Source organism: Tetrao urogallus (genome assembly GCF_951394365.1).
Source record: "Tetrao urogallus genome assembly, chromosome: 1".
Lineage (NCBI taxonomy): Eukaryota > Metazoa > Chordata > Aves > Galliformes > Phasianidae > Tetrao > Tetrao urogallus.
Genome location: NC_136813.1, coordinates 28,669,212 through 28,684,734, shown reverse-complemented (window position 1 = coordinate 28,684,734; position 15,523 = coordinate 28,669,212). Strand labels below are relative to the sequence as shown.

General features: G+C 41.5%; 1 protein-coding gene across 2 annotated transcripts; it reads left to right on the top strand.

Moving 5' to 3' along the window:
- Positions 1–115: 115 nt before the first annotated feature.
- Positions 116–13,955, top strand: GPALPP1 (GPALPP motifs containing 1; the record flags this gene model as incomplete). 2 transcript variants are annotated; one of them, XM_079538868.1, is made up of 8 exons in its annotated part: positions 116–200; positions 3,229–3,373; positions 4,461–4,559; positions 8,587–8,692; positions 10,811–10,945; positions 11,169–11,333; positions 11,883–11,981; positions 13,737–13,955. In XM_079538868.1, the coding sequence occupies 8 exons, from the start codon at positions 116–118 to the stop codon at positions 13,953–13,955; spliced, it is 1,053 nt and encodes a 350-aa protein (XP_079394994.1). The 2 variants fall into 2 exon arrangements, with proteins under 2 accessions (XP_079394994.1, XP_079394995.1); XM_079538869.1 differs by having other exon boundaries at positions 8,587–8,696; positions 10,818–10,945.
- Positions 13,956–15,523: the final 1,568 nt, after the last annotated feature.

The window sequence follows — 15,523 nt, the reverse complement described above, 5'->3', positions numbered from 1 at the left end:
GCCGGCCGGCCACTACAAAACGCGTCACTTCCGGTTTCTATAGCTTGTTCTTCCGGGGTTAAATCCGCCCGGCCGGCGCCGCTCTGACGTCACCGGCGCGCCCCCGCCCCTCGCCATGGCGCGCGAGCTGATCGGCCCCGCGCTGCCGCCCGGCTTCCCGCGCCGCGCCGAGGAGGACCCGGATGAAGAGCTGGGCCAGGGTGAGGCGCCGCGCTGAGGGGAGGGGGCGGCACCACCCGCGCGGGGCGTGGGGAGGGCGCGAGCTGCGTGGGGCCGTCCTGCTGCGCCGTTCTGCTGTGCCGAACCATCGTAACATCTACCAGAAGGGCGAGTCAGAGCAGCACTGCGAGGATGGCCGCTCCGGGCAGCAGTGAAACGCGCATTTCAGTCAGACCCAGCTCTGCTTACTACTTTGCTTCCTCTGTTGCTCTCCTTCATCCATTGCTCTTCCGTTGCTTTCACCAAGTGACTCTTCTTTCCCCCATCCCCAGCCTATAAACGCCCATTGCCTTCCCGAACCAGGCTCTTTATTTTGGTAGCAGTTCCAAGTACGAGCAGCTCTTTCAGGGCAGTGCTGGTTTTTGCTGTGTAATTTTTATGTCTGCTAAATTCCCTGATCTGCCTGATTGTACAGCCCACACAAGCTTGCTCTTTGGCATGGCAGAGAGAACAGTGGGAAGGAATTGGGGTAGAAAGCACTGGTGTTTGTCAGCATGTCAATGGGACCAGCCTCCTTACACAGCACTGGTTTCCCTGCGCTTTCTGGCTCACAAAGCCATGACCCGTTTCTCAGCTTGCATCCATTTGCTCCCTTTGCTCCATCCAACCCCTGCCTCTCTTCAGACCAAATGATGCTCTGCTTCGTTTGCTGGAGAAATAAGTTGCAGTGTTGTTTTTTTTTTTGTTTTGTTTTGTTTGTCTTCTTAATACTTTGTGTTAAGCTATTTTTTTTTCTCAGGCCACAACTCCTTGAACCTTTATGGCTATTTATTATATCCATCTGTTGGTTCTCTCTTACCCTGAGCTTTATAGGCTAGGCTGGGTTGTTTTCTTTTTTTGTTTGTCATAGAATCGTAAAATCATTTGACTTGGAAGGGGCCTTTAAAGGCCACCTAGTCCAACTCCCCTGCAATGAACAGGGACACCTACAGTTAGATCTATTGCTCAGCCGTGCCTTGAATGTCTCCAGGAAGGGGGCAACTTGTTCTAGTGCCCTACCACCCACATTGTAAAAAAACACTTTTTTTGTATCCAATCTAAATCTCCCCTCTTTTAGTTTGAAACCATTTTCCCTTGTCCTGTCATAACAGACTCTGCTAAGGAGTCTGTCCCCTTCTTTCTTACAGCCCCCGTTAGATATTGGAAGGCTGCTCTCAGGTCATCTCAGAGCTTTCTCTTCTCCAGCCTGAACAGCCCCAGTTCTCTCAGCCTGTCCTCATAGGAGAAGCGTTCTATTTCTTAGATCACTTTTGTGGCCCTCTTCTGGAATCACTCCATTGGGTTCACAGCTTTCCTGTACTGAGGACTCCAAATCTGGACGCTGTACACCAGCTGAGGCCACACCAGCACAGAGCAGAGGGGAAGGATCACCTCCTTCACCCTGCTGGCTACACTGTGTTTGATGCAGCCCGAGATACAGTTGGCTTTCTGGGCTGTGATGGCATGTTGGTGGCTCGTGTCCAGCTTCCCATCCACCAGTACCCCCAGGTCCTTTTCAGCAGGGCTGTGCTCTACCCTTACATCCCCCACTGATATTGTGGTGCCACTACCCAGGTGCAAGACCTTGCACTTGGCTTTGTTGAACCTCGTGAAGTTCTCCTGGACCCACCGCTCAAGCCTGTCTAGGTCTCTCTGAATGTCATTCTGTCCCTCCAGCATGTCAACTGCACCACACAGCTTGGTGTCATCTGGAAACTTGCTGAGAGTGCACTCAATCCCACTATTGATGTCATTGATAATGATGTTAAAGAGCACTGGTCCCAGTACTGACCCCTAAGAGACACCAGTCATCACCGATCTCCATCCAAACATTGGCCACTACTCTGGGTACAAACTTACCACCAGTTTGTCGTTCACTGAACAGTTTTGTTTGCTTTGTTAGTTGTTTTTTTTTTTTTGTTGTTTGATTTGTTTTTCCTTCTTAGCAATGACATGTATTTGTACATCCTGGCTAAGGTCCATCCCATGAAATCAGAAAACAATGTGGCTGATCCATCTGGGTGCATCATAACTAGGGAACTCTCCTGGCTCCGTGTCTTTTGATAAAGACAGATAAAAGCTTTGTAAAGCTCACCTGAAGGTCTCAATTTCTGCCTTGCTTTTTGTTAGCTAACAATGGAATATCAGTCTGCATCAGGCATTACTTTGTGCCATCAAAAAAAAAAAAATCTCAGTCAAAGATGTAATTTTCTGTTACCCTCCTTTTTGGTGGTTTTATTGCACCTCATCTTTTCATTCAGTCCTTGACTGTTCATATAGTTAACAGTGCCTTTTACCAAACAGCTTTTTGTCCTGTCAGTCTCAGCTTCAGTGCTTGAAATATGAAGAGGAGGAATGGTGTGTACATGGCAGAGTTGAATCACCAGTATGGTCACATCTCCTTGGTATCAGGTGGTTGTTGGTGCTGTACAGAACTGTGCTGGCCTGCCCTGGGTCTGGGAAGCCTCTGAGGGTACCTGTATCAAGCTTCTTGTCTGGAGGGCATTTGTTGTGAGGGTCAGACCAATATACATGTACAGTATGCAAGCAAGAGCTGTGCATGCTGGTTACATACAGCGTTAGTGCCTGAACCTCCCCTTAACTGGGATGTCTCCATCCTCCTCTTTACTCCAGAGAGCAAAGTGCTGGCTGGAGCTTGAGAGCCTCATTCTCAGCCTTCTGACAGATGTCTAGGAGCCTGAGGCATCCCTTTTTTCAGCAGCGTGATGAGCTCTGTGCCTGCTGTTCACGCATCATTAAACTGGGAATAACCTCCAGGGAGACAGGTGTTTGAGGAGTACCAAGACAGATAACACTCATTTGAAATCTGTGGATGCCCCATCCCTGGAGGCATTCAAGGCCAGGCTGGATGTGGCTCTGGGCAGCCTGGTCTGGTGGTTGGCAACCCTGCATGTAGCAGGAGGGTTGAAACTAGATGATCATTGTGGTCCTTTTCAACCCAGGCCATTCTATGATTCTATAATTCTCTGAAATGTTTAACAAATATCCCCTGTAACTTTGGGTGCTCAGTTGCAGGACCAGCATTGCCCCCGGACTACAGAAGCAGCAGCAGCTCAGAGGCTGCTGACAGTGACGACGATTCTGAATCTCTTCCTCTGCCTAAAGACACAGGTGGAGATTCTGGAGAGGATTCAGAAGGAGCTTCACAACCCAAGTGAGTCTGTTCTCAGGTTGTGTCTTTACGTTGTTGCAGAAGTGTGTCTGTATATAATGTGAGAATCAGCATTACATAAACAAAAAGGTAAACTCTACTTAAAACTTGGTGATGTGCTTTCCATATTCGTAGAACAACAGAATCACACGATGGTTGGGTTGGAAGGGACCTCAAAGCCCATCCAGTTCCAACCCCTGCCCTGGGCAGTGCCACCCAGCAGCTCAGGCTGCCCAGGGCTCTATCCAGCCTGGCTTTGAGCGCCTCCAGGGATGGGGCACCCACAGCTTCACTGGGCAGCTGTGCCACTGTCTCACCACCCCTTGAGCAAAATATCTCCTAACGTTTAATCTAAATCTGCTCTCATTCTTGCAGAATGTTGTGCTGTCTTTGTGTGTTAGGGTAAATATTACTCACTTTTCTCCTGTTGTCTTACTCAACAGCTTTTCAGTTTGAACTAAGCTGTGAAAGATAGTCAAAATGCAGACAACTGTACACAATTGCAGAAAGAATTGTGCTGAATTTAAAACCACTTTGTAAATAGAGATATTATTTTAACATCATAGAATCACAGAATCACAGAATGGCCAGGGTTGGAAGGGACCTCAAGGATCATGAATATCCAACCCCCTGCCACATGCAGGGCCACCAGCCTCCACGTTTAATGCTAAACCAGGCTGCCCAGGGCCCCATCCAACCTGGCCTTGAACACCTCCAAGGACGGGGCATCCACAACCTCTCTGGGCAGCCTGTGCCAGCACCTCACCACTCTCTGGGTAAAGAATTTCCCCCTGAATCATGTTAGTCTTCTTTCTCCTGTAAAAGCACTCCTAATGTTTTTGTTGTTTTGTTGTTTGTTTTTTTTTTTGCCTAGATGTCAAACCATTTCTGAAGCAAAGCTTACGCTCCCAAATTTTTAATTGCTTCAAATTATTTTGGATCCTTTTGCACTGTTTCCGTGGTAACAGCAAGCTACTTAGTACACAAGGCTGTCTGAAATCATTTCATGTTTAATTTTTTCCTTTTTTAAAATGTGGATAATTGCTCTGCATGTGAATGTAATTATTAACTGAAGTCTTCATCTTTGCAGGAAGCCAAAAAGAATTCAGGATAATGATGATGATGATGATGGCTTTTTTGGGCCTGCTCTTCCTCCTGGATTTAAAAAAGAGGATGATTCCCCAGAGAGGTAATTAACATGGAATTATATTCTGGCTCTTTTTCTTAAAAGATAATTATTTTAGATACAATATTTTATGTGCCTATTAGAGAACACTTCAGTTGTTCATTTCAGATTCAGGTGATTGAAATTGCTTCCTCTGCATTTTTGAGAATGAGAGCAGCATTCCCTTGAAGCAGAACACACAGCCCTGTTAGTACTGTTTGGAAAGCTGGAGAGAAAAATTAAAAATGTGAATTGTCTGATTTATACTTTGAATATCACATTTCTTCCATCTCCTATCATAGGTCTTGGATCAGTGCAGGAAAAACAAATTGATGCTGCAGGGACCCCTACTTGTGTGGCTCATTCTTGGGCTGGGAGGAGTAGGGCAGTTAGCTCTTGTGTGCTGTAAAACAGTGCAGATGATTGTAACCGTCTCTTGCTAATGCACCAAGGATTATATTCTATTCTTCTCTAGGTAGGAAATGTATCTGAATGGCATATGTTTCTAGAAAGCAGGTTGTCATGTCTAACCAAATAAGCATTATTGACAGCCTCTTTCAGGAAGCTTTCTGTTTGATTGCAGGTAATTACAAAATACCTAAAAAAGAAAACTGTTCATGGATTGTCCATGCACAATTTAACTGTGTCTCACAGCCTCCTAGTTTTGCATCAATCTATGCACTTCCTTCTATCATTTCAAATAGCCCGTACTGAAATCAGCACTTCCAAGGAAGCATTCACTGATGAAAGGTACCATTAAATCCCTTGATCACTGTTATCTTCCCCAGAGCGATAGAGAGCTGATAGATAAGATAAATCAGTAGCTCCCTGTCAGGTATGGGTGTTTGGTGCTAGGGAGGTGACTCAGTTTGTTCTCAAGCTGTGTACAGCATTCTTTCTGCAAGCAATTTTCAAAATTGAATTTTCTTCAGTTTGGATTAATCTTTATGGTGCTTGGCAGCAGTTGAGGAAACCTGAATGTGTTGACCTACGGTTATTTGGAAGTAACCTTTGCATGTCTTTTTTGGCCATACTTTGCTGTAACTGACAGACTCACTTGTGATTACAAGGTGTCATGCTCAGCAGGCTCCTTTGGAGTTTTCAAAGCAGCAGGAGGAACTGCACCCTTTCTTACCTTTCACATATGCAGAATGTGTTCTTTTGTTATAAAATGTAGGTAGCTACTAAAAATAATGTGTTTTCTAGTAAAGCAGCACAAAGAAATCCTTGTTGCATTTAATATCAGCTGAGGTCAACTTCCTGCTTTCTTGATTTTTTTTCTTTGCATGAAAGCTCACACTGTAAAGGGTTGTGTCAAAGTGTGCAATGGAAAAGAGGAAATATGAAGAGGTAGCTTGTAATTCAAAGGTGAGAGAGATGACACAGGTGCTCACTCATCTTGTATGCTCGGAACTTCTGTATGCTTACACCCAACTTCTTTTTCTACTAAGCAGTTCTCTTCCAAACTAGCAGATAGCTTGCATTTAATTCAAGGAATCACAGAATGGCCTGGGTTGAAAAGGATCACAATGATCATCTAGACCAGGCTGCCCAGAGCCACATCCAGCCTGGCCTTGAATGCCTCCAGGGGTGGGAATTCAGAGGGAAGAGTCTGCTCTTCCCAGCTCTTTTGTCCTAGCTCATCACACACCAGCTCCTCACACACAGATTGAGCAGAGCTGTTGGCACCACCTCATTTCCATGAATAGGTGGGCAAGGTGTGATGTGTAGGACGAGCCTTGTCTGTCTTCCACCCCCATGCACCTGGCTGTCTGCTTGTGCTGACACAGTAGGAGCATGAGCTGTGCAGGGTGTAGACACAGCGCTGCTGTCTCCCCCTGCATTGTCCCTTGGAGTGAGTGGATTGCCAGCTGCCAACTTAGACCTGAATATCTGAAGCAAATACAGGAGTATGTGTTTCAATATATAGATATACTGTTTCTTAGCTCCTTGTGACTTACTCATTCTTTTAGAAAAGCTTTTATTCCATTGTGTCTTTTCCAGACTTGTCAAAACAAATATTCATAATTAAGAGCAGCCTGTGTGGGAAGTTGCAGCTCTTTAAAAATTGTTTGAATCATTTCAGCTTAAAAAAACATAGATGAACAGATTTCCTTCAACTTCAGAAAGGATCTTGCTACTTATCAATGTTAGACAGAGGTACAGTACTTGTAAAGCTTCCAGAAGAATCCATGCATCTAGATAAAGAGCAAAGGTTATCTTAATGATGATTATTTTTTTTTAAGTTAGACATCAGGAGAATGCTGACATGCTCATCTTCTTGCTGACTTTAGCAAGGACTCAAAACCCAGCAGTAGGAAAGTGTTCTTTGCCGTATATGAAATCTTGTATTATTAAGTGAAATTCTTGGTAAGTTAGTATTTTTCTTCTGGATCAGTGTAGATAAGTACCAGAGTTACTAACAGCAGAAAAAATACATCTAAGAGTTGGAATTAGATCTGCCTCGCTGCTCAGAATGTGTTTGGCCATCCAGGAAGCTGTCAGGGCTCGTGTCAGCTCTGTGCTGCTGAGGAAAGACCTGAGCAACAGGGTTATTCATGTGGAAAAAAGCAGAGAAATAGGCAGCGTGGGAGGGACGAGTTGGGAACCATTTGTCTATTCCTTGGAAGAGCCTTTGAGCTGTGACAGAAGCAAGTCAGAGTACTTGAGATCTGCTTCTTTTCACAGGTTGCAGTGATACAGCCCACAGCAGAGATGTTTCTGTATATTTTAGTAGAAATCTTTTATAGTTCAGTTAACTCCCTTTCCTCTCAAAATAAAGTTAACTGCATACTAAAATAAAAGATTATTTTGGCTGTATCTGCATGGGTTTAACTTCGGTATCTTTATGTTAGGACCCTAAAACCCAATCTTAACAAGCAAGCAGTCAGAAAGGAAGAGAGAAACATAAAAGCTGTTTCTTCTTTACAGCAGCTAGGTGGGGATGGAACTTCAGATTCAGCCTAGGCCTCTTGTCTGGGTTTGAAATCCTCATCAGTGCCCTTGCCGTGGCCTGAGCTCACATGTATTGCTTATGGCTGGCTGGCTGTGGCTGCCTTTCCGGCAGGATTTTCTGCTTTTTATTTCCCCTCCTCAAACCCAATAATAACATCACTACAGCAGGGCTGTGCTGATTATACTTGAGTTAGCAGACCGTCATTAGAATAATTCTATTCACGTTGCGTTACTTTTGATTGCCGAAAATCTCTGAGGCTGGAGGTCATAATAAATCAAGTCTCTGTCTGAAAGACTGGGAGGATACTTCACTGGGATATTTCTTCAGGTGATAATTGTTTGCATTTTCATTAGCCCTGAGGAATATGGTGGTGATTATTAAAAGAGGAGCTTGTCTACTGAGGTCTTTTCAGAGCTGCAGGCACAGTTTGTAGTATACTTTGAACTGTTTGCACCACTGAGAATAAATTCTCACCTTTCTGTGTTCCTGGAGACAATTGAATTATTGTACTGCTTGCTGAGTTTCAAAAAACAAATCGGCGAAGTTACAAGGGATTACAAAACCTTTCTTTTCCTCTCTTCTTCCTCCAAGGGAAAACAAACTTGAATCAGCACATTGCTCTTATTTTTATGTTTTAAAGAGCAACGAAACCCTAGCGTGAGACAAGAATGAGCAAAACCAGCTTTGTTGCTAGAGAAAAGGTAGCTTGTGTTTGTATGCATATATACGGCCTCCCACCTTTCATTGCTTTTGAATCTGAAGCTAGAAGCCAGGGAAGAAGAGTGGATTTCCATGACTACGTGCCATGACATTTCCAGTTATCTTGCATTCCAGCTGTCTGCAGAGGTCCCTGTGGAAAATAGAGTCAGACTGTTCTTATGCACATTTCTGTAGTGAACACACAGGAGCCGTACTTGCCATCGGAAGGAAGAAGTACAGAACAACACTTTGTTTTAATTTTTAAATTAATCTCTTTAATATTTCTTTAGCAAGCGATAGGATGCCCATTTAATGTACTGTCCTCGATGGTTCCTTTTCTTATTCCTCCTTCCAACTAAAAAAAATAATAATAAAATTGTTTCTTTTCTACTTGAGGCCTATCATAGGTCCTGCATTACCGCCTGGCTTTAGGAAATCTGCACAGGACACTGGGAGTAACAGATCTTCAATAGGACCATCTGCTTCATCACAATTCAGCCAGGTTGGTGAGACCAAGAGTCTTTTGTTTGAGTACAAGCTATCCAAAATGCTTAAACAAGCAGGAGCCTGAAGAAATCTACCAGACATACTTTTCTGCATGACAGTTTAATTATAGACCAGAAGGTGTCTGCATTAAATACTGAAACATAAGTAAGCCTAAAAAAGAAACGTGCTGGTCTGGTTTGTTGTGATTTTACTGTTAGACTGATGGTGCGCTGAATGCAAGTGCTGTAGGCATCCTAAATTGTAGTCACAGTACTTCTCCTTGATTTTTTCCCATTCTTTATTTCAGTGTAATGTGTCTTTCACCAGTGAACATGATAGCAAAGTTCAGATCATAGAATCATAGAATGGCCTGGGTTGAAAAGGACCACAATGCTCATCCAGTTTCAACCCCCTGCTATGTGCAGGGTCACCAACCAGCAGACCAGGCTGCCCAGAGCCACATCCAGCCTGGCCTTGAATGCCTCCAGGGATGGGGCATCCACAGCCTCCTTGGGCAACCTGTTCCAGTGCGTCACCACCCTCTGTGTGAAAATTATTGAAAACACTGAGACCTGCTAGAATAAAAATGTTTACCTATAATTTAATGTTTTATTCTTTTGTTGATTGAGGTGGGGGAGGAGAGAAGGGCTGATTATTTCCCATATCTTCACCTCCACTTACTAGTGGAGATGTTAAATATGTTTATCCAAAAGAAACTCACAGCCTTCTTGAGTAGAATGCTCTCAGACATCCAAAATGGCACTGGGTACCAGCGTTCAGGTGATTCAATTGTTCTCGTGCTGTAATAAAGTAAATACTAATTTCTTGTGGAAATTAACTCATCTCCACTGTCATTCTGCTTTTCATTTTTCTAGAATACTTAGGTTTTCTGTTTTCTTAAGTTTTAACTCCCCAGACATGTCAGGACATGTGAGGAAGGAGTGAGCCAGCAGCTGCTTTGAAGCTTCACTTTTCGATTAGTATTTGCGATGTGTGTCGTTCTCCAACCTCCTGCAGTGAGAGTTGTCACAGTCTATCATGAAGAATGATTGTCTGACATTTTTTAGATACACATCATCTTATAACTGCAAATAACGATTAAGCAATTTACCATAATGACAAATCTCTTGAGGCAGGGATGTCAAAACTGCTCTGTTCATACATCTTACAAACAAACCAAACAAGTGTTCTTTCTCTTGAACACATCTTCTAGAATCAGCTCGTCAGGTAGAAGTTAGTTTATTTTGTTGGTTGGCTTTTTTTTGGTTTTTGTTTTTTAACATATTCTTTTTTATTTTTACCCTTTGAAAATGATGACTAATTCTGCTGTTGTTCTAATCTTGTTTTGCTATTTTTTATTTCAGTACACCTTTACAGTTTGTTCCCTGCTGACTCTTCACTTTATATCAATTTCCTCTCCAAACATGGGGGCAGTTGTTTTAAATTGCATCTCATTTGAGGCACAGGGTAATGGAGTGAGTTGAACTTAAGACATGAGGAAGGAAATGAGACACGCTTCCTCAATTTAAGCCCAGCATGGAGTATCTTTCATCCTCAACCACCTTACAGTGCAATTTATTATGAAAGCTGTGTGTTTTTGCATTTTTTTTTTTTTAATTTGTGAACAAGGAGAGGGCTTTGTTATATTAGCTTGTTTTCTGAAAGTAGTTATTCTTTTTTTTGCACCAGCTTCTTATTTAGGAAATAAAAATAGAGAATGCAGTCCCCTAATTCCCTAAAGCAGTAATGCAGTGGTCATTAGTGAAAATTTGACCACGCAAATACTTTGGGGCACAATTATAAGAGAAACTGGTGTTACCTACTTTAATTGTTTGTGTTTATAAATGACCAGTAATTTCTCAGCATCCTCTGCCTTTCTGTATTTGATGCTACCAGTCACGCAGCCATTTAAATTTGATGATCCTTTTCTTGCACCTTGTAGTCCACAGCTATACTGCTGTGTCTCTTGCTGCCTGCCAGCTTGCCTCCTGTGCTGCTCTGCAGTCCCAAATGCTACAGGGCTGCATGCAGAGCAGCATGAAGTAGCAGCACACTGTTGTGTATTCCTATACAACTGAAGTGGTTCTTCAGGGTCGTAACAGTATGATTAAGAGAAATGTTTTGTTTTTGGAAGGCAACAGATAGTAGCGAGGAAGAAGACAACATTATAGGCCCAATGCCTGCAAAAGGACCAGTGGAGTCTGATGTGACTGAAGAATTCGAACGCAGAGCTCAGAGAATGAAGGAGAAACTCACCTCAGCAGACAGCGTAAGTTGGATTGTTTCACTTGTAATGTTTTGCTGCTTTGTATTTGTGGATTTTTGGGGCTTGTGAAGATGCTCTCATCCACAGTTCTGCTTGTGATGCTAAAGTGGTTGCAATCGTGAATGCAAAGAAAAAATGATGATTTCTGCTGGAAGCTCAGAGATCCGGATGATGGGTATTGGTTGTCTGCTTGTGTTTTTTTTTTACCTACTTTTCTTTTGTAAAGGATGAACCCAAGCAAGTCACAAGGGAATCGTGGATGACGGAACTTCCACCTGAGCTGAAAAGCTTTGGATTTGGCCCAAGAACATTCAAGAGAAGAGCTGAAGACAAATCAGGTGATAGGTCTGTGTGGACAGATACTCCAGCCGACAGAGAGAGAAAAGCCAAGGTGAGCATTTATTCACTTGTACACGTATTTTTATATATAACATATATGTGATCGTTGTGTATATATACGTATGTGTGTGAAAGATGTATTCATATTCATATAAATATGAATAAATGTTCACATCTGTGTAATGTTTTAATATAAGCATACATACATGCACACATAATGCTGCCATCAGATATGTATACAGGTAGCATTCAGATTTGCTGTTGGTATTTTGTGGAAACAAATCTGATTTCTCAATTGAAAATATCCTTGCATTTTTTTCTCTCTGTTCCCAAAACTCATTAATTGAGTCTTAAAGATAAAACAGGGGAAATTACCATTTTGGTATTCATTTGCTCCCTCTCTTGTCGCAGTAGTCAGTTACTCTGTGTCAGCTCATTGAATTTCCAATTAGTGTGTCCACTTTCTTATTCTGTCAAGCTGAGCAAAAAACTATCTGGTGGCCTCTGCCCTTCAGATTTAATTAAAGTAAATATAGATTTCTTTCCTTTATACTTCAGGCATTCTGGTAATTGTAGTGTGTAATTTGTTTCCACTCATCAGGAAAGAGAAGAGGCAAAGAAGTCAACCAGTAAGGATAATGAAGAAATTGTATTATCTGGGAGAGACAAGAGACTTGTTGAGCAGGTGACTTCATATAATGTAAGTGCAATAACATAATACTTGCTTTTGTGCATTTTCTTCAATTCTTCACTTTTTTTTGTTCTCATTGCTAGTACTGCTGGTTTCCATGGTGATACCACTATATTCTTCCCCTTAGGCCCCAGACCTACTGTTTAAGTCATTAGAATATTTGCCATTGATTTCAACAAGAGCAGGATTGTGTCCTTAAGCTACTGCAGACAATGTGACAGAGTAGCATTTTGTGTATATTGTCCCAGTGTAAGGCTGTATTTTACTTAAATTATCCTTGGACCTGGACTTGGTTGGTGCTTGATTCAAATATTAGCTTATTTCACTGAATTACCCAAGAAGAAAAAGAAAACAGTAAAGAGTTTGGCTTGTAGGACAAAATACACATTAACCCAAAAGAAGCTTCATGGGCAGATAAATGCTATAATCAGCTGCCTCACTGCCTCATTATAACAGCATTATTACGTGAAGTTTTTCTCAACCTGTACAGAAGCAATTAATTTTCACAGGCAGCTGTTGATTACTGAAAACTTGATCTCCATGTCAAATTCACTTGTCTGGCTGCCAGCCCTGTCCACTAGAGGATATGGAGGCTTGCCTGCCTTGCAGCTGCTCTTTCCTTTTCTTCCCTGATTCATGGCCTGAAGTCTTCAAGAAGGCAGTCAGGTCTCTTGAGAGTAAACTTGAGAATGGCAGCCTTGACTTATATTACAAGATTGGAGTTTACCTGTCACTTTTAATAATTTATTTGTGGTTCATTAAATCTCACGTCTCTCTTGGCTTACAGGTCTGCAAATCCAGAACTGTTAGCATACTGTCTTTGACCCGATGATCCTTAAGGGTCCTTAAGCCCTACTAGGGATATTCTGAAATTGTCTCTTCTGTCATTACAATGATAGTAGAGTAACTTCTGTGAAAAACCTTGAGTTTTGTTCTGTACCATTGCAGAATAAAACACTGTTCTAAGATTAATGGAGTTCTCTCTAAAAATTGCAGAATGTATGTCATTTAAGAGCAGTGTTTCTTGCAGTAGGGTTTGGTTTGGGTGGCTTTCTTTGAGCTCCATTCTGCTTGTGTTCGTTTGTTTTATAATAAAGGTTTTTATCTTTTCTTTCCTTTCTCTTACTCCCTTCATTTTTATCAAGGACACTTTCCTAAAACTAAAGCTTTAGTTTTCATAATAGTTTCTTAATGTTAGTTAGCTAGTGCTGGTACCATATACATTCTCTGGTGCAATTGTGTCAACACTGATGCCGTTACACCATAGGTAAGTACTGTCCATCTTCTGTTTTCCATAGGAATCCTCTCCTATGTCATATATGAATTATTACTGTGTGTGAGGAAGTAGAGGGCGAAGGGAAATGAACCTTCTGAATGCAGATTGTGTGTTCCAAAACCGGATGTTTAGAGAAAGTGTACAAGAAACAGGAAGTATATTTTAGGATCTTTTTCTTAGTTTGTTGTCTCTCTTTCTGCTACCCATGGCAGAGTATCTTATATGTTTCTTTTGCATTTACCTTGTGGAGATTCGAGAACATTAGGGGTGTTTTTAACATTGGTGACAGTGAGTTATGTGTGCATAGACAAGAGTATATGTGCTTTCTGCACAGTGCATGCTGAATTCAACTTTCTGTTTTCCAGTTCATAAGGTTTCTTTTTTTTTTTCTTCTTTCTTTCTAATTCCTGGCCAATCTCTCCATTTGGATTTTCAGTGTTAATATTTTGTAGTAATGTCTTCCCTCCTCTTTCTTCCTACTTGTACAGGAGTCAAAGCGATCAGAGTCTCTCCTGGACATACATCAGAAAAAGCTGAAGAGCAAAGCATCTGAAGAAAAGAACAAACCTCAGGAGAGAAGGCCGTTTGACCGAGAGCAGGATCTCAAAGTCATTCGATTTGATGAAGCACAGAAGAAAGCCCTGATAAGAAAGTCCAGGGATCTGAATTCGAAATTTGAGCACAGTAAAGGCAATATGTTTTTATAAGGTGAAAGCATGAAGCTTTTTTGAAGTCAATTGAGATTTGAATACTTAATTTTTTAAGTATTTGTCTTTCTGTAAATATTTGTACGCAAAATAAATATCCTGATGTTTAACTAGTTTTACTTGTCTGTAAATACTATATACTATGGAGGGTCATCTGTACTAAAACTAAGGTGGCTGAGGGAAGTGCTAATATTAAAAACAAAAAAGAAAGAAGAAGGAAAGAAGGAAAGAAAGAAGGAAAGAAGGAAAGGAAGGGAAGAAGGGAAGAAGGGAAGAAGAGAAGAAAGAAACTACAAAAAATGTGAATTTGCAAAGGCTTTTTAGTTTGCATTTTGTTAAGGGTTTTTTTTTTTGCCAGCATAAAGCTAATTAATTAAAATATTATTTTAAGGAGGTTTAAAATTTATCTTGCAGTGGTATTAGCAGTTTCCTCATTTCTTTTACCATTCTTAGGTTATACTTGCTGAGCCTGACCTGAAGTTTGTGCAGAAATCCCCTTTAGGTTTGTGGTTGGGCAGGACATTGCTTGATAAGCTTTGTGCTAGGAAGCGTAAGTAAAAATGGCACCATTCATATCCACACGGTATTTGTATTTCAGAGACTGCGTGTTTGTGTCATTGCCAATTATACACTTGTATAATTTCAGTATTATAGCAGAAAGAGCTAGCAATAGCAGAAGCACCAATAAAGCCTGAAGATTTGCAGGTTTAATTATAAAAAAGGATGGTATGAAAGAAGAGAAAATCTAATTGAAGTTTCAATTTGCAGAGCTTAGCATTAGAAAATCCATCTCTTTTAAGCAAATACAATGTGAAAATTAAACCAGAATAAAAGTTATTTTGTCAGTCACTTTGCAGAGCAGAACAGCTCTTTGGTATCAAAAAGGAAATAAATAAGACATTTTAAAAAGTCTACATCCGTGCTTAGAATTCCTCAGCTCTTACATGTGTGAATGTGTGGCAGCTAAAATGAGTTGTGTTTAAAATAGATTTGTTCTGTAGTCTTTTTCCTCCTCTCAAGTTATGTTCAGGATCTTTTTTTAAAGAGTCATTGGAGGTATATACGTGAACACAACTTTATGCACAAGATCCTGGCGCCTTGTTTGGAAGAGTGGCACATTTTGCATATTAAGCATCACGTGGTTCAGTGTAATTTGGGAAAAAAGGCTACTTCAACATTCGTGTGAGCAAAGCGGTGACCCAACAAGTCACACAAACTAGTGGCCAAAAACCCGGTCTTGTAAATCTCCTTAGTTTTTCAACTTCCATGTTGTTTCCATCCTTGTTTGTTTGATCAAAAGGCGAGCTCCCCTGCAACAGGGAGCCATGTAACATCTCCATTGCTGTGCCACAGTTTCATCATTGGAAAGGCAGTATTAGAGTGTGTGAAATACAGCCATGGTTGTTTCATTAGTTTTTGTTAGGCAAGTAAAGCCATAACAGAGCAGGTACCACATGACTAGCTAAATCTTCGTGCTTTGCAAAAAAAAATGATCTTTGTGCCCACTTTTGGAAACCCAACTGCCTTCAGAAATCCATTATATCACATGTTAGGATACCCTTAGAGAG